Source organism: Oncorhynchus gorbuscha, linkage group LG08 (genome assembly GCF_021184085.1).
Source record: "Oncorhynchus gorbuscha isolate QuinsamMale2020 ecotype Even-year linkage group LG08, OgorEven_v1.0, whole genome shotgun sequence".
Taxonomy (NCBI): domain Eukaryota; kingdom Metazoa; phylum Chordata; class Actinopteri; order Salmoniformes; family Salmonidae; genus Oncorhynchus; species Oncorhynchus gorbuscha.
Window position 1 is genome coordinate 37,312,877 of NC_060180.1, and position 19,492 is coordinate 37,332,368.

Consider the following 19,492-nt stretch of genomic DNA (forward strand, 5'->3'; position numbering starts at 1 on the left):
GTGGCAGCAACCCACTCTAAGTGCCTAGAAAGGACAAGGACCCGAATCGAGAAGGGACCGGCCCTGTCAGACTGCACGTAGAGACCGCCAATGTTTATCTCAGTGAGGCTTTATTCATTCGTGCAGCCAAATGAATTGATGGGAAAGCCATTGCCAAAACCAGGAGAGGGGAAAAAACAGGCTAGAGGACACCGCGCAGCAGCAGCCGCCACTGCCGAGCCCAGAGGGATGAAAAACGGCACCTCTCAAATGAGGCGAGAGCAGCAGCCTCTTGCGCGACCGATGGTAGGGATGCGCAAAAAAGCACTAACACAATTATCCCTCGAAACTGGCATGAGTTTAAGGACTCGAGCACGCTGATTACACGACACCCCAAGGGCCTTCGGGGTGGACACGAGACAGCGCGCCCAGAAACATTACCTCAGCCAAATAGCACTTCTCATTTGTTTGGTTGATGTACGTACAGCATCCAGGATGAGAGAAATTAATAGCTATTACTCTGGTACACTCAATCATCACCGACGGCACACACTCGTGTATCTTTGTGTTTTTCTCTATGATCTTGGAGCTCACACCTTCAATGGGATAACGGGTTTTAGATAAACATGAAGTTTGAAGTGGATCTGTGCTCATCCAAGACTCTCCTCCCCCAGGAGTCTTGACCTTAATCAGATCGAGTGGCTGAGACCAAAATCACATATGACCACCTGACAGATGGCATAACGTGGGCACAGAGGTTATTTTCTGACACTGAAAATCATCATGCTGGCACCTTCCAATATCGCCAGCTGGTCTTTTCTAAATGCTCGCTCTCATTTAGGTTCAAACAATGTTATTTTCACCATTTGTCACGCCATCCCCCGATGTCACAATCCAGTAGTCGATTTTAAAAGCGTGGCGGGAGTGGAGAGAGCAAATCATAACGGAGGTAGTGACACTGAAAAATGTCAGACATTGAGAGCCAAATGGCCCTATACCATGGGTGAAGACCTCCGGTCATGGCTGGCTATAGGTTGTATAAGCCTTCCATTCCAGTTCTTCCAGACAAGAAAGCTCATCATGCTCGAAAGAGAAGACCAACATTAGTTTAATACTTCAATCATGTATTATAAATCCTGCACTTATCCTTAAAATAGTCTATACCCACATTACCTTTCAGTGTCATATCAAAGTGGTCTACTTACCAGTAAGTTAAGTGCTCTGTATGATTCCAGCTTGCCATTGTGATTGTGTGGGTCCACCATGGTGTAATTCTCATCTCTTCATTTACTCAGCGCAGAGAGCTGGAAAGGAAGGCTCATTTACATTTATTGAAATCCCATTTATATTCCATCTGCTAACTATTCACCTGTGAAACTGGTTTTTAACCATGGCTGGAAGGTGCAGGGGCTTCGACGGCTACCAATCGCTTTTATTAGTGTTTATTTCCCGCCATAAAACCACTGAAGGGACTCACACAGCCCCGCGCAGATCATTACATTGTAAAGCACAGGGACAGAGCGACATATAACATTAGCATTGAGAAGCTAAGTGTGTCGGAGAGAAATAAAAAGAAAATACATTTCCCTTCCAATTAATGAAAAAAAATACATAAAACCATTGGAGGGGAAGTTAAGTGGGGGAAATATACCGTTTTCCACACAGGAAGCACAATTAGTGATAGATATGTAATTAGCAACTCCTATAGTTGAAAGGTAAACACTGCAGCTACTCCCCAATGATCACAGAGCAGGGTTAGAGCTATAGCTGTCGGTTGAGGAACAGAATACCTCAGGATCTCAACAGATGACAAAATACCAACAGAAAATGGGGAAAGGAGCTATATCAAGGGATGGAGAAAAGAAGAAAAAGATCAAATGACAGAAGTGAGAATGTGTTGTGTGTATGAATAAAATACACATCTACAGTAAACACAGGAGGAAAAACAAGAGGACCTAAATCAAATAAAAACACATTTCCTGTTTACAAAAACATCAAAGGTTTACTGAGAAAAGATTTGCTTTCCCAGTTTTTGTTAGAAGGTAGATCTGTAACGTTGTAAGAGATGCAGACTATTCCTACACTGAGTGAGAGGGATTTGACTCATCAGCCTCTTCACTAGAAAACGGCACCCGCTTTCTGAAACACGTTGTGTGTGGGAACTGCAGCAAACTGTTCGTGAAATGAATCCATCCCTCCTTCTCCTCTCTATATGTTCTGTTCCTGGTATTGGTGGTGCAGCTTCAATACGTCTTCCTGGTTCAGATTCACCTGTCCTCCGCTATAGGAGTCTCGGTATGTGGCCTGGTAGATGGCTCTGCGGTCCAACTCGCACGCCTCCTCTACAGACATACCCTGTCTCAGCCCGCTGTCCACCACTCCATACGCATACATGGAGCCAGAGCCCACGGCAAATAGGTCCCCACACACACGGTTCCCCTCTGAGTCCACGTAGTACAGCCCTAAAGAGGTAGGAGACAGGAGTCAGTCTGTACCATCTGACATTCAGGGAGGGGCGGGGAGTATAGCAAGGTAAGAAAGCAGCAAGGTTCGTTGCACATGCTTCATGAATTCTGACTCAGGTGTTGAACTTTGTCAGGGAAATTGAGAAGGTGTACACACACACACACTTCTCTCACACACACAGTGCGGTGCGGTGCCCTCCAGAGGGAATGTGAACAGCTGCATCCTCTCCGAGTAAACCAAGCCCAACGAAACCTGCTGATGAGGCGCACCCCCACACACTGCCTGTCTGTCCTCCCTCCCTTCCCGGGGAACTGCTCCAGGCCTTATTGATCCCTCCCAACACATCCAAATTAATTATCGACCCGTACCTGGTCCAAGCAGGTGACCTGACCTCGGAACTCAGAGGAAAGTCGGAGAAAGAGACGGCCAAAGAACAACATCCACACAATAACAGCTATATTCATATTTACACTCGCCCACTCACATAAAGTGGTCCTTCTGTAGCTCAGTTGGTAGAGCATGGCGCTTGTAACGCCAGGGTAGTGGGTTCGATCCCCGGGACCACCCATATGTAGAATGTATGCACACATGACTGTAAGTCGCTTTGGATAAAAGCGTCTGCTAAATGGCATATATTATTATTATATATTATAAACTACACTTGATAATGCAAGTGTAACCCTCTCACCAGGCTCGAATTTGACTCTCACGATATTAACTTAACTTATCTCAAATAAGTATCCCCATTGTAAACTATCTAGGGTGATGACAACTAGGGTATTAACTTCAGATGGAATGATTATAGATTTTTGTTATTGTATAAGGATATACTTTCCCATGCATTAAATTAAATTGAAACAGTAAATGACTCCACCAAGGCCACGTACATAAGGTTCAAGATGTGTATTATTACATTTTCAATGCACCACATCAGAATAAATAAAAAATAATAAACCCCAATGAGTCGTGCACAACCCACGTCCAAATTATTTCAAGTTTGCTTAACTTCGCTAGCGCGCGTTGGAGCTATAAAAAAAAAAAATGACGACACGCATACAGTCCAGAAGCACCCCACCGTTGTGGTTACTCACAACTCGTAGATATTCCCTCGGCGAAGTGTGGCAGTTCTGTGCAGATTTCCTCACAAGATCCACAGCAAGTAAAGCTATCAATTCAGACAGTACTCTTCAGCAGTAACCGATTTCCCATGGGAACATGAACTCGTTAATCTTTCCCAAGCAATTCTCTCTCGGGTTCGACACGATTCTAGGCTAACCTCAAGGCTGTCAAATACCTCCACGATGAGACGGTAGCTTCAGTCTTTACTAAGTATTTCTTAACAAAATTATAACAACTCTCTCATAAAATAAAATCGGTATTTCCCTTCAAAACTCGGTAGGTATGGGTTTGGTTCTATTTTTATCGTCTTCTTTTATTATTTTTCTTCACCAAGGGTCATAATGTAATGTCCATCCTTTTCTCAACTTCTCTCTCCCTTTCTTTTCCCCCCCAGGCCTCCCGTTAACCAGGTCAACTCTCCCATTGGCCACAGCTTAACAAGTGACCTTATTGGTAAAAACGTAAACTTAAAAGTAAACCAACCTATTCACTTATACATTACCAAGTAATTATAACAAATAAACAAAATACTTGGTTCTAAGGTATTACACAATACAAAGGTATTACACAAGCATGCACACACACAGTCATAATGGAGGCTGGTGTATCTGCAAGGATGAATTGTGAGACAGTTTGTTCCCCAACCTGACTCACGGAGGGCTTGATCATAGTGACGCAGTGGCAGAGTGACTGGCACCACCAGCCTGCATTGTGTTCCTCCAACAGAGAGCCAACCTACAGATGATGAATTAGGAAGGGAAAGGCCTGTTTATCTCAATACCATCACAACGTGAACCTGTGAGAATTGTGGATCGCACACACAGGCTAGTGTGGCACTGTACACCGAAACTAGAACAACGGTTTGGTACTAGTTCTGTCAATAGCAGCCAATGTGTGGTGTTCAATGTAAGCCTACATTTCATGAGACTTTAGAGAAGAAAATAACATGCCAGGCTTGACATTAACCTGGTTATCCACTTGTCCTTCAGACAAGGTGACTGAAAATGTTGGGTTTGGGGCCTCCCGGGTGGCGCAGTGGTTAAGGGTGCTGTACTGCAGCGCCAGCTGTGCCATCAGAGTCCCTGGGTTCGTGTCCAGGCTCTTGTCGTAACCGGCCGCGACCGGGAGGCACAATTGGCCGAGCGTCGCCTGGGTTAGGGAGGGCTTGGTCGGTAGGGGTGTCCTTGTCTCATCGCGCACCAGCGACTCCTGTGGCGGGCTGGGCGCAGTTGGCGCTAGCCAAGGTGGCCAGGTGCACGGTGTTTCCTCCGGCGCATTGGTGCGGCTGGCTTCCGGGTTGGATGAGCACTGTGTTAAGAAGCACTGTGGTTGGGTTGTGTATTGGAGGACGCATGACTTTCAACCTTCGTCTCTCCCGAGCCCGTACGGGAGTTGTAGCGATGAGACAAGTTCTCATTTACAATTGCGACCTGGCCAAGATAAAGCAAAGCAGTTCGACACAGAGTTACACATGGAGTAAAACAAACATACAGTCAATAATACAGTATAAACAAGTGAGCAAATGAGGGAGGTAAAAGGCAAGAAAAAAGGCCATGGTGGCAAAGTAAATACAATATAGCAAGTAAAACACTGGAATGGTAGATTTGCAGTGGAAGAATGTGCAAAGTAGAGATATAAATAATGGGGTGCAAAGGAGCAAAATAAATAAATAAATACAGTAGGGAAAGAGGTAGTTGTTTGGGCTAAATTATAGGTGGGTTATGTACAGGTGCAGTAATCTGTGAGCTGCTCTGACAGTTGGTGCTTAAAACTAGTGAGGGAGATAAGTGTTTCCAGTTTCAGAGATTTTTGTAGTTCGTTCCAGTCATTGGCAGCAGAGAACTGGAAGGAGAGGCGGCCAAAGAAAGAATTGGTTTTGGGGGTGACCAGAGAGATATACCTGCTGGACTGCGTGCTACAGGTGGGTGATGCTATGGTGAACAGCGAGCTGAGATAACGGGGGACTTTACCTAGCAGAGTCTTGTAGATGATATGGAGCCAGTGGGTTTGGCGACGAGTATGAAGCGAGAACCAGCCAACGAGAGCGTACAGGTCGCAATGGTGGGTAATATATGTGGCTTTGGTGATAAAACGAATTGCACTGTGATAGACTGCATCCAATTTGTTGAGTAGGGTATTGGAGGCTATTTTGTAAGTGACATCGCCGATGTCGAGGATTGGTAGGATGGTCAGTTTTATAAGGTTATGTTTGGCAGCATGAGTAAAGGATGCTTTGTTGCGAAATAGGAAGCCAATTCTAGATTTAACTTTGGATTGGAGATGTTTGATGTGGGTCTGGAAGGAGAGTTTACAGTCTAACCAGACACCTAGGTATTTGTAGTTGTCCACGTATTCTAAGTCAGAGCCGTCCAGAGTAGTGATGTTGGACAGGCAGGCAGGTGCAGGCAGCGATCGGTTGAAGAGCATGTATTTAGTTTTACTTATATTTAAGAGCAATTGGAGGCCACGGAAGGAGAGTTGTATGGCATTGAAGCTTGCCTGGAGGGTTGTTAACACAGTGTCCAAAGAATGGCCAGAAGTATACAGAATGGTGTCGTCTGCGTAGAGGTGGATCAGAGACTCACCAGTAGCAAGAGCGACATCATTGATGTATACAGAGAAGAGAGTCGGTCCAAAAATTTAACCCTGTGGCACCCCCATAGAAACAGCCAGAGGTCCGAACAGCAGACCGTCCGATTTGACACACTGAACTCTATCAGAGAAGTAGTTGGTGAACCAGGCGAGGCAATCATTTGAGAAACCAAGGCTGTCGAGTCTGCCAATGAGGATGTGGTGATTGACAGAGTCGAAAGCCTTGGCCAGATCAATGAATACGGCTGCACAGTAATGTTTCTTATCGATGGCGGTTAAAATATCGTTTAGGACCGTGAGCGTGGCTGAGGTGCACCCATGACCAGCTCTGAAACCAGATTGCATAGCAGAGAAGGTATGGTGAGATTCGAAATAGTTGGTAATCTGTTTGTTGACTTGGCTTTCGAAGACCTTAGAAAGGCAGGGTAGGATAGATATAGGTCTGTAGCAGTTTGGGTCAAGAGTGTCCCCCCCTTTGAAGAGGGGGATGACCGCAGCTGCTTTCCAATCTTTAGGAATCTCAGATGACACGAAAGAGAGGTTGAACAGGCTAGTAATAGGGGTGGCAACAATTTTGGCAGATAATTTTAGAAAGAAAGGGTCCAGATTGTCTAACACGGCTGATTTGTAGGGGTCCAGATTTTGCAGCTCTTTCAGATCATCAGCTGACTGGATTTGGGAGAAGGAGAAATGGGGAAGGCTTGGGCGAGTTGCTGTGGGGGGTGCAGTGCTGTTGACCGGGGTAGGAGTAGCCAGGTGGAAAGCATGGCCAGCCGTAGAAAAATGCTTATTGAAATTCTCAATTATAGTGGATTTATCAGTGGTGACAGTGTTTCCTATCTTCAGTGCAGTGGACAGCTGGGAGGAGGTGTTCTTATTCTCCATGGACTTTACAGTGTCCCAGAACGTTTTGAGTTAGTGTTGCAGGAAGCAAATTTCTGCTTGAAAAAGCTAGCCTTGGCTTTTCTAACTGCCTGTGTATAATGGTTTCTAGCTTCCCTGAACAGCTGCATATCACGGGGGCTGTTCGATGCTAATACAGAACGCCATAGGATGTTTTTGTGTTGGTTAAGGGCAGTCAGGTCTGGGGAGAACCAAGGGCTATATCTTTTCCTGGTTCTACATTTCTTGAATGGGGCATGCTTATTTAAGATGGTTAGAAGGCATTTTAAAAAAAACAGGCATCCTCTCCTTCCAGGATACCCCGGCCAGGTCGATTAGAAAGGCCTGCTCACTGAAGTGTTTCAGGGAGCGTTTGACAGTGATGAGTGGAGGTCGTTTGACCGCTGACCCATTACGGATGCAGGCAATGAGGCAGTGATCACTGAGATCTTGGTTGAAGACAGCAGAGGTGTATTTAGAGGATGATAGGATGTTAGGATGATTATTCTCGTACCATTATTAGAGAAACAGACAAATTACACTACCCTTTGCCTATTGTCTACTTAGCTTACTCAAGACTGTCTCAAAATACAACACTGCCCCTTTAAGACTTAAAAAAACTGTTTACCTGACTTGCTTTTCAAAGATGGATTGAAATGCACACATTTTGTGCTCTTTTAAGAAGCAATCACTCCCCAATTGTTGACTAGAAATAAGTAGGCTAATAACTCACTAACTAGCAAAGAATATGAACAATGTGTGCACAGGTGGCTACATGCAGCTCTCACTTTGATATCAAAACAAACACATCTACTCACAACAACTCATGCTATAAACACAGTCCAGTTCAAAGTGAATGGCACAGATCCATATATGGCACGTTGGCTAAATGCAGCTCTGATTGGTTATGGTGCACCGGTCTGAGTCTTGCCTGTCAAAACAATAGAATCCTACTCCAATACGCTCTATCTACAAGAAAATCTCTCACAGTTAGTTTTGCATACTAAATCTTGCAGTTTGTTTTGTTTCGGTATGTTACATTGAAATACTGTTTTTCTTTGAGCACAATTCCCATAGTAGTGCGAAACGTTGATAGTGTTAACTAAAGGAGAAAACTTGTGTGAAGAAAGTTGAGTGAAGTTCAATCTGCTGCTTCTCTGCATGGACTGCACATGCACAGCTTAGAGAGAACATTGTTGGGAAGCGGGTGGGTGGATGGGTTATCTTTGTCTGCATTTATATGATTGTTTTTGTACCTGTAACCACCCTCTGAAAAATTACAACTTAAAATGTTTTTTTGGGCCAAACCAGCTTTATTTTGGTGTCCTCTACTTTCTACTGCCTTGATTCCATCTGAAACACACTGAAATGATTGAGTTTCCCTCCCAGATTTACAAAAATGCGTTGCGGTATCATGTTTACAATTTAAAATGATTGAAAATGTATGCATTCAGTGTATTGTTCGTTTTAGGGGATATCATCTAGGCCTATATGATCATGGCTATTTTCTAAGAGAACATTAAAACTTTTTTACATTTAACCTGTCTTCTGTTGAGGTTAAATCATTTTACTGCAAGATATGAATTGCCACAATTACAGTATGTTTGTTCTTCAAATTAAGTGTTTTATTAAAACTTTATCAAATGGAAAAATGAGACTAAAATAAAACAGATGCTCAATTATGTTTTGGGCCCATATGTGTTAAGCGATAAATGCGTGTCAGTTAAATTAGTGAAATAATTTCAACATGTGTTTGCAACTCTTTGTGAATTGCAGTGTCATTTAAAAAAAAATGAAAATGTGTAACCCACAGATTTCTTCATAAAGAACCTTGTAAGAGTCTGCTAACTTCCACAGGCTTCAAGGTTCCTTTTAAGAGGCATTTTGTCAGCTATCTGCACTACAGGTATGATTGAGGAATGATGCAAGTGTTACTCATGGGCTTTGCTACACAGAAAGCAGCAGTTTACTACTCCATTGTCAACTCTTTGATTACATTAGTAGACCTATATCAATATCTTAGAAAATACCATATAGTATTATTAGCTTTTAAAACAATTTTCTTTTATCATATTTTCGACCATAGTGGGGATATCGCTCCACCATCCTAACTATTGTTCCTGCAGTGAGGATGATTCACTATCTTCATTGAACGTTTTCATAATGTGTCTGCAGATAATCACCCAAAAGCGTACAAGTATGCAAATTAGGGAGCCAAATGACCGGCTCTTACAAATGCGATTCGGTAGGCTACTGACGAGTCACTCACTTTAACGTCATTGTCTGGCAAGTCATGATTGACTTCATACCGAAAATACTAACTAGCTCTTTAGTTGACTTGTCGCGATGCAATACCACTGACATATAACTACGTTGTATGATGTATGAATGGCGACGATATGAAATGGAGTTTATTCAGTCAATTCGACACCATTTAGAAACGAGTCGAGCTTTCCTGTTCGTCAATCAAATCACAGTAAGCCTATACGCCAGCGCTTCGTGGCTGAATATGAAACACGCTAAAATGAATAAATGGTGCCAGAAAACAATAGGCTTAGCGGATTTCGACTCGTCGTTACCACATTATACGGGACGTGCAAATTGACTCACGGACGATGAAGGAGCTTCATGCTCTCTTCCTACGTGAAAATAAATTAGCCTACAACCACACTGTACACAACACACACGAAGTACCGGAAGGCGGAACAGACAGCAGACTGACAGGTGACTATCCTATCAATAGATAGCTAGAAGATGCATGCCTATCGTTCGTTCTAGCGGGAGAGGTCTTCCGTATTCAAAAGTAGCATAGATCATTTATATCGTTCGTTGTAAGCGAGAGAGTTGCACAGCTGAATTTTTTTCTGACTTGCGAATTGTTAAAAAGTGTCCAAGTTAATCTAAATGGGAAAAGTACCCGGATGAAAATGTGTGTAACCGGCGCTGGTGGAAAACACTGGGAAATATATTGTTTATCATCTGTAGATCCGTGAAATCAACCAAAACAAGTTCAACTCAATGCATAAACATATTCAATAGGAGTATGCATTAATTCACCTGTAATGTGAATAGGCCTAGACTACATCTAGATTTACCCAGTTAATCAATGGAGATTTACCATTCAAATACATTGCCATTATGTAGTTAGGTTTTATGATTCATTCATTAATGCATAGATGTACATCAAATTTCAACATTTTTGAGAGCCATTTTTTTACAAGAAAAGTACATTTCTTGAAGAAAATATGGTGTGCTTGCTAGATTGTATAGTAGTGGTAGTGTCTGGTTATAGTTGGGAAAAAGTAGGTAGATTTAAACATGTATTGATTAATTGTCTGATTGATTGGATAGCCTTAACATGTAAAAGTTGGTTTGGTGTCTCGAGCTTGAACGGTTCAACAGCTGTTCGTGGGTTATTTTTATAAGGGCACAAGGCGCGGCCTAGATGCAGACACGGGAGGAAGATGGTTTGAGTCTTTGATATTTATTAATAATCCAAAAGGGGTAGGCAAGAGAATGGTCGTGGACAGGCAAAAGGTCAAAACCGGTTCAGAGTCCAGGAGGTACTGTGTGGCAGACGGGCTCAAGGTCAGGGCAGGCAAAATGGTCAGGCAGGTGGGTACAGAGTCCAGAAAACAGGCAAGGGTCAAAACCGGGAGGAATAGCAAAAGAGAATAGAAAAGGCAGGCGCACGGGGAAAAACACACTGGTTGACTTGGAACATACATGACAAACTGGCACAGACAGACAGAAAACATAGCTTTAAATACCCAGGGGATAATGGGAAAGATGGGTGGCACCTGGAGGGGGTAGAGACAAGCACAAGAACAGGTGAAACAGATCAGGGTGTGACAATTTTATGCTGATAATGCAAATGTATATAGTTAGATTTGATAAACATTTAATAATGAGAAGTCAGGTTAGCCTGAACATTTGAACATTGGTTTGGTGTCTTCCTTCAACGGTTCAGGTTGATGGGTTATTTTATGCTACTTTATGTAGGCAAGGGGTGGCTAATTTGAAGAATCTAAAATATATTTGAATTTGTTGAATACTTTTGTCATGTTTTGTCATTGATTATCATGCCTTGTCCCTGTTCTTCTCCTTCTATTCGTTTCCCTCTGCTGGTCTTATTAGGTTCTTTCCCTCTTTCTATCCCTCTCTCTCCCCCTCCCTCTCTCACTCTCCCGCTCTCTCTTCTCTCTATCGTTCCGTTCCTGCTCCCAGCTGTTCCTATTCCCCTAATCAATCATTTAGTCTTCCCACACCTGTTCCCGATCCTTTTCCCTGATTAGAGTCCCTATTTCTCTCCTTGTTATTCGTTTCTGCCCTGTCGGTTCCTTGTCTAGAATTCACCGTGCTGTGTTTGTGTATCGCCCTGTCGTGTCGTGTTTTCCTCAGATGCTGCGTGGTGAGCAGGTGTCTGAGTCTGTTTGGTTCAAGTGCCTTCCCGAGGCAACCTGCTGTTCACCTGCTGTTCTAGATCGAGTCTCCAGTTTGTCCTCGTCATTTCGAGTGAAAGTTGTGTTTTTTGATTGTATTTACTTTACTGGATTAAAGACTCTGTTTTCGCCAAGTCGCTTTTGGGTCCTCTTTCACCTGCATGACAACTTTTTTGTTTACTACATGATTCCAAATGTGACATTTCATAGTTTTGATGTCTTCACTATTATTTTTTAATGTAGAAAATACTAACAATTAAGATAAACCCTTTTGAATGAGTAGATGTTTCCAAACTTTTGACGGGTACTGTAAGTATTCAGACCCTTTGCTATGAGACGCGAAATTGAGCTCAGGTGCGTCCTGTTCCACAACTACTACCTTATACACACAAGTGTAAAGGGATAAAGAATATGTACATAAAGATATATGAATGAGTGATGGTACAGAACGGCATAGGCAAGATGCAGTAGATGGTATAGAGTACAGTATATACATATGAGATGAGTAATGTAGGGTATATAAACATAAAGTGGCATAGTTTAAAGTGTCTAGTGATACATGTATTACATAAAGATGGCAAGATGCAGTAGATGATATAGAGTACAGTGTCTACATATACATATGAGATGAGTAATGTATGGTATGTAAACATTATATTAAGTGGCATTGTTTAAAGTGGCTAGTGATACATTTTTACATCAATTCTCATCAATTTCCATTATTAAAGTGGCTGGAGTTGAGTCAGTATGTTGGCAGTAGCCACTCAATGTTAGTGGTGGCTGTTTAACAGTCTGATGGCCTTGAGATAGAAGTTGTTTTTCAGTCTCTCGGCCCCTGCTTTGATGCACCTGTACTGACCTCACCTTCTGGATGATAGCGGGATGAACAGGCAGTGGCTCGGGTGGTTGTTGTCCTTGATGATCTTTATGGCCTTCCTGTGACATCGGGTGGTGTAGGTGTCCTGGAGGGCAGGTAGTTTGCCCCCAGTGATGCGTTGTGCAGACCTCACTACCCTCTGGAGAGCCTTACGGTTGTGGGTGGAGCAGTTGCCGTACCAGGCAGTGATACAGCCCGACAGGATGCTCTCGATCGTGCATCTGTAGAAGTTTGTGAGTGCTTTTGGTGATAAGCCAAATTTCAAGAGGCACTGCTGCGCCTTCTTCACAACGTTGTCTGTGTGGGTGGACCAATTCAGTTTGTCCGTGATGTGTATGCCGAGGAACATAAAACTTACTACTCTCTACTACTGTCCCGTCGATGTGGATAGGGAGGTGCTCCTTCTGCTGTTTCCTGAAGTCCACAATCATCTCCTTTGTTTTGTTGATGTTGAGTTTGAGGTTATTTTCCTGACACCACACTCCGAGGGCCCTCACCTCCTCCCTATAGACCGTCTTGTCTTTGTTGGTAATCAAGCCTACCACTGTAGTGTCGTCCGCAAACTTGATGATTGAGTTGGAGGCATGCATGGCCACTCAGTCGTGGGTGAACAGGGAGTACAGGAGAGGGCTCAGAACACACCCTTGTGGGGCCCCAGTGTTGAGGATCAGCGGGGTGGAGATGTTGTTACCTACCCTCACTACCTGGGGGGCGGCTCGTCAGGAAGTCCAGTACCCAGTTGCACAGGGCTTGGTCAAGACCCAGGGTCTCGAGCTTGATGACGAGTTTGGAGGGTACTATGGTGTTAAATGCTGAGCTATAGTCGATGAACAGCATTCTCACATAGATATTCCTCTTGTCCAGATGGGTTAGGGCAGTGTGCAGTGTGGTTATGATTGCGTCGTCTGTGGACCTATTGGGGCAGTAAGCACATTGGAGTGGGTCTAGGCTGTCAGGTAGGGTGGAGGTGATATGGTCCTTGACTAGTCTCTCAAAGCACTTCATGATGACGGAAGTGAGTGCTACGGGGCGGTAGTCGTTTAGGTCAGTTACCTTAGCTTTCTTGGAAACAGGAACCATGGTGGTCCTCTTGAAGCACGTGGGAACAGCAGACTGGGATAAGGATTGATTGAATATGTCCGTAAACACACCAGCCACCACACACCTGTCTATATAAGGTCCCACAGTTGACAGAGCATGTCAGAGCAAAACCCAAGCCATTGGGTCGAAGGAACTGTCCAGAGAGTGCCGAGACAGGATTGTGTCGACGGACAGATCTGGGGAAGGGTACCACAAAAACAATTCTGCAGTATTGGTGGTCCCCAAGAACACAGTGGTCTCCATCATTCTTAAAATGGAAGAAGTTTGGAACAACCAAGTGTCATGCCCTGATCTGTTTCACCTGTCCTTGTGATTGTCTCCACCCCCTCCAGGTGTCGCTTATTTTCCCTAGTGTATTTATCCCTGTGTTTCCTGTCTCTCTGTGCCAGTTCGTCTTGTATGTTCAAGTCAACCAGCATATTTTTCACGTGTTCCTGCTTTTGTTATTCTCTTTTTGCTCGTCCTCCGGTTTTGACCCTTGCCTGTTTCTGGACTCTGTACCCACCTGCATGCCTTGACCTTGAGCCTGCCAGCCACTCTGTACCTCCTGGACTCTGAACTGGTTTTAACCTTTTGGATTACAATAAATATCAAAGACTCAAACCATATGCCTCTGAGCAATCGGGGTAGAAGGGCCTTGGTCACTCTGACAAAGCTCTAGAGTTCCTCTGTGGAGATGGGAGAACAATAAGCAGAATCAGACCTTTATGGTAAAGTGGCCAGACGGAAGCCACTCTTCAGTAAAAAGGCAAAACAGCTCGCTTGGTATTTGCCAAAAGGCACCTAAAGGACTCTCAGACCATGAGAAATAAGATTCTCTGGTCTGATGAATCCAAGATTGAACTCTTTGGCCTGAATGCCAAGCGTCATGTCTGGAGGAAACCTGGCACCATCCCTATGGTGAAGCATGGTGGTGGCAGCATCATGCTGTGGGGATGTTTTTCAGTGGCAGGGACTGGGAGTCTAGTCAATTGAAATAAATAAATTAGGCCCTAATCTATGGATTACACTTGACTGGGCAGGGGCGCAGTCAAGGCTGGGCCTTGGGAGCCAGGCCCAGCCAATCAGAATGAGTTTCCTCACAAAAGAGCTTTATTACAGACAACACTACGCAAATTTGCTTTTAGTTTCATGCACCGTGTTCCTGAACATAATTCTAAATACATTTCATCTTGATGTTCTGGTACCGTTTGGGCAATTTAAATTATTTATTGGGAACTTATTTTTGGAGGAATGTAACTGTGTGGGTGATTTGTGATGTTTTATGTTTAGGTAACACCCAGATGCACACTGTGTCGAGGTAACAAAAGTTTATTACAACAGTGGCAGGCAAATGACAGGTCAAGGCAGGCAGGGTCAATAATACAGAGAAGGTGTAAAAGGTCCAGAACGGCAGGCAGTCTCAGGGTCAGGGCAGACAGGGGTCAATAATACAGAGAAGGTGTAAAAGGTCCAGAACGGCAGGCAGTCTCAGGGTCAGGGCAGACAGGCGTCAATAATCCAGTAAGGTACAGGACTTTAGGCAGTCTCAGGGTCAGGGCAGACAGGCGTCAATAATCCAGTAAGGTACAGGACTTTAGGCAGTCTCAGGGTCAGGGCAGGCAGGGGTCAATAATCCAGTAAGGTGGGGTAAAGTACAGGACTTTAGGCAGTCTCAGGGTCAGGGCAGACAGGGGTCAATAATCCAGTAAGGTGGGGTAAGGTACAGGACTTTAGGCAGGGTCAGGGCAGACAGGGGTCAATAATCCAGTAAAGTGGGGTAAGGTACAAAGCAGCAGGCAGTCTCAGGGTCAGGGCAGACAGGGGTCAATAACTAAGTAAGGTGGGGTAAGGTACAAAACACCAGGCAGTCTCAGGGTCAGGGCAGACAGGGGTCAATAATCCAGTAAGGTGGGGTAAGGTACAAAACAGCAGGCAGTCTCAGGGTCAGGGCAGGCAGGGGTCAATAATCAAGACAGGATACAACGGGTCCAGAATGACAGGCAGTCTCAGGGTAGGCAGGGGTCAATAATCCAGTAAGGTAGGGTAAGGTACAGGACTTTAGGCATTCTCAGGGTCAGGGCAGACAGGGGTCAATAATCCAGTAAGGTACAGGACTTTAGGAAGTCTCGGGGTCAGGGCAGACGGGTCAATAATCCAGTAAGGTGGGGTAAGGTACAGGACTTTAGGCATTCTCAGGGTCAGGGCAGACAGGGGTCAATAATCCAGTAAGGTACAGGACTTTAGGCAGTCTCGGGGTCAGGGCAGACAGGGGTCAATAATCCAGTAAGGTACAGGACTTTAGGCAGTCTCGGGGTCAGGGCAGACAGGGGTCAATAATCCAGTAAAGTGGGGTAAGGTACAGGACTTTAGGCATTCTCAGGGTCAGGGCAGACAGGGGTCAATAATCCAGTAAGGTACAGGACTTTAGGCATTCTCAGGGTCAGGGCAGACAGGGGTCAATAATCCAGTAAGGTACAGGACTTTAGGCAGTCTCGGGGTCAGGGCAGACAGGGGTCAATAATCCAGTAAAGTGGGGTAAGGTACAGGACTTTAGGCATTCTCAGGGTCAGGGCAGACAGGGGTCAATAATCCAGTAAGGTACAGGACTTTAGGCAGTCTCGGGGTCAGGGCAGACGGGTCAATAATCCAGTAAGGTGGGGTAAGGTACAGGACTATAGGCAGTCTCGGGGTCAGGGCAGACGGGTCAATAATCCAGTAAGGTGGGGTAAGGTACAGGACTTTAGGCAGTCTCAGGGTCAGGGCAGACAGGGGTCAATAATCCAGTAAGGTACAGGACTTTAGGCAGTCTCAGGGTCAGGGCAGACAGGGGTCAATAATCCAGTAAGGTACAGGACTTTAGGCAGTCTCGGGGTCAGGGCAGACAGGGGTCAATAATCCAGTAAAACAAAACAAACTGGCAACAGACAAAGAATCACAGGTATAAATACACAGGGGTTAATGGGGAAGATGGGTGACACCTGGAGGGGCTGGAGACAATCACAAAGACAGTTGAAACAGATCAGGGTGTGACAATTTGTGCTTACCATGACTGTATTGTTGGATTTTAATGTGTGAAAGTGTGTGTGAGATATAGCACCTGGACAGGAGGAGACAGAGAGACAGCCTAGTGCGTCTCTCTGGTGCGTAACCACCCACAAACAAGAGTGGGAAAACAGGCTACCTAAGTATGGTTCTCAATCAGAGACAACAATTGACAGCTGCCTCTGATTGGGAACCATACCAGGCCAAACACATAGAAATACCAAACATAGAACAAAAACATTGAATGCCCACCCCAACTCACACCCTGACCAACTTAAAATAGAAACATACAAAAGGAACTGAGGTCAGGACGTGACATATATTGCATTATACAGGGCACATTTGGATAAGAGACTTAGGTGTCAATATATCTTTCCTGTTAAATATACTACCGGTCAAAAGTTTTAGAAAAGCTACTCATTCAAGGGTTTCTTTATTTGTACTATTTTCTACATTGTAGAATAATTGTGAAGACATCCAAACTATGAAATAACACATATGGAATAATGTAGTAACCAGAAAAGTGTTAAACTTTTTTGATATTTGAGATTCTTCAAAAAGCCACCCTTTGCCTTGATGACAGCTTTGCCCACTCTTGGAATTCTCTCAACCAGCCTGGAATCACTGGAATGCTTTTCCAACAGTCTGAAGGAGTTCCCACATATGCTGAGCACTTGTTGGCTGCTTTTCCTCTGACTCATCCAAAACCATCTCAATTTGGTTGAGGTCGGGGGATTGTGGGGGCCAGGTCATCTGATGCAGCACTCCATTACTCTCCTTCTTCGTAAAATAGCCCTTACACGGCCTGGTGGTGGGTCATTGTCCAGTTGAAAAACAAATGATAGTCTCACTAAACCCAAACAAAATGGGATGGCATATCGCTGCAGAATGCTGTGGTAGCCATGCTGGTTAAGTGTGTCTTGAGTTCTAAATAAATCACAGTGTCACCAGCAAAGCACCCCAACACCAGAACACATCCTCCATGCTTTACAGTGGGAAATACACATGCAGAGATCATCCGTTCACCCACACCGTGTCTCATTTTTGGAAGCAAAAATTTCACATTTGGACTCATCAGACCAAAGGACAGATTTCCCCTGGTCTAATGTTCATTGCTCGTGTTTCTTGGCCCAAGCAAGACACTTCTTATTGGTGTACTTGAGTAGTGTTTTTTTTGCAGCAATTTGGCCATGAAGGCCTGATTCTCCTCTGAACAGTTGATGTTAAGATGTGTCTGTTACTTGAACTTTGTGAAGCATTTATATGGGCTACAATTTCTGATGCTAGTAACTCTAATGAACTTATCCTCTGCAGCAGAGGTAATTCTGGGTCTTCCATTCTTGTGGCGGTCCTCGTGAGAGCAAGTTTCATCATAGTGCTTTATGTTTTTTGCGACTGCATTTGAAGAAACTTTAAACGTTCTTGACATTTTCCGTATTGACTAGGCCTTCATGTCTTAAAGTAATGATGACTGTTGTTTCTCTTTGCTTCTTTGAGTTGTTCTTGCCATAAAATGGATGTATTTTACCAAATAGGGCTATATTCTGAATACCCCCATACCTTGTCACAACACAACTGATTGGCTCAAACACATTGAGAAGGAAAGAAATTCCACAAATGAACTTTTAACAAGGCACACCTGTTAATTGAAATGCATTCCAGGTGACTACCTCAAAGTTGGTTGAGAGAATGGTAAGAGTGTGCAAAGCTGTCATCAATGCAAAGGATGGCTATTTGAAGAAATCTCAAATATAAAATATATTTGGATTTGTTTAACACTTTTCTGGTTACTACATGATTCCATATGTGTTATTTCATAGTTTGATGTCTTCACTATTATTCTACAATGTAGAAAATAGTAAAATAAAGAAAAACCCTTGAATGAGAAGGTGTTGCAAAATTTTTGACCGGTAGTGTATATATCTCTGTATTTTTTAAACATATGTTAATTTTTGCAAATGTAAAATCGTTAAAGTTAAAAAGCATACGTAGAAATCTAAGTAGGGGCAGTCTGATCATCTCAACGTTGGTTTGGAGTTGATAGCTTAAAGTTGAATTCTTCAAAAATATTTTCTCAAGCTAACCGAACTGGGGCAGTCTGGACATTTGGAAGTTGGTTTCGTGTTAATAGTTTAAATCATTGGAGCTCTATAATAACACATCTAGAGTTGTACTTTGCCTTCAGCAAGCACATCTAATGATAATGAACTAAAAGATGCCCAATGACTGAACAGATCAGTAGCGGAATTTCTGTCTGGATCATGTGCTATTCTGTGACTTTGGCTAATATACTTTTTTTGCCATAGTTTTTATTTATTTTTATTTATTTCACCTTTATTTAACCAGGTAGGCTAGTTGAGAACAGGTTCTCATTTGCAACTGCGACCTGGCCAAGATAAAGCATAGCAGTGTGAACAGACAACACAGAGTTACACATGGAGTAAACAATTAACAAGTCAATAACACAGAGAAAAAAAGGGGAGTCTATATACAATGTGTGCAAAAGGCATGAGGAGGTAGGCGAATAATTACAATATTGCAGATTAACACTGGAGTGATAAATGATCAGATGATCATGTACAGGTAGAGATATTGGTGGTAGTATCGAGGATCATGATGGTATTGAGTATCGTGATAATTAACAAATAAACCATTGCCAGGTTTAGTATTGCCAGGGACCTCACGATACTTATGTGCCGATAAGATATGTATTGCAATTCACACAATTCTATATGTATTGCGCTTCGATACTGCAATTTTATTGCGATTTGATGTTCAAAATGTCTTGCTCGCGATACACTGAGGGTACAAAACATTAGGAACCCCTGCTCTTTCCATGACAGACTGACCAGGTGAATGCTATGATCCCTTATTGTTGTCATTACACAATCAACTTCAATCAGTGTAGATGAAGGAGAAGAGACAAGTTAAAGTAGGATTTTTAAGCCTTGAGACAATAGAGACATGGATTTTTTTATGTGTGCCATTCAGAGGGTGAATTGGCAAGACA

General features: G+C 43.6%; 1 protein-coding gene across 1 annotated transcript in view; it reads right to left on the reverse strand.

Moving 5' to 3' along the window:
- Positions 1 to 1,734: 1,734 nt before the first annotated feature.
- The window catches only part of psmb5 (proteasome 20S subunit beta 5), a 34,754-nt gene continuing 16,996 nt past the window's right edge, over positions 1,735 to 19,492 (reverse strand). The window contains 1 exon segment of the mRNA XM_046357727.1: positions 1,735 to 2,441. Within this exon segment, the coding sequence (XP_046213683.1) occupies positions 2,188 to 2,441 (254 nt within the window). The 3' untranslated portion in view covers positions 1,735 to 2,187.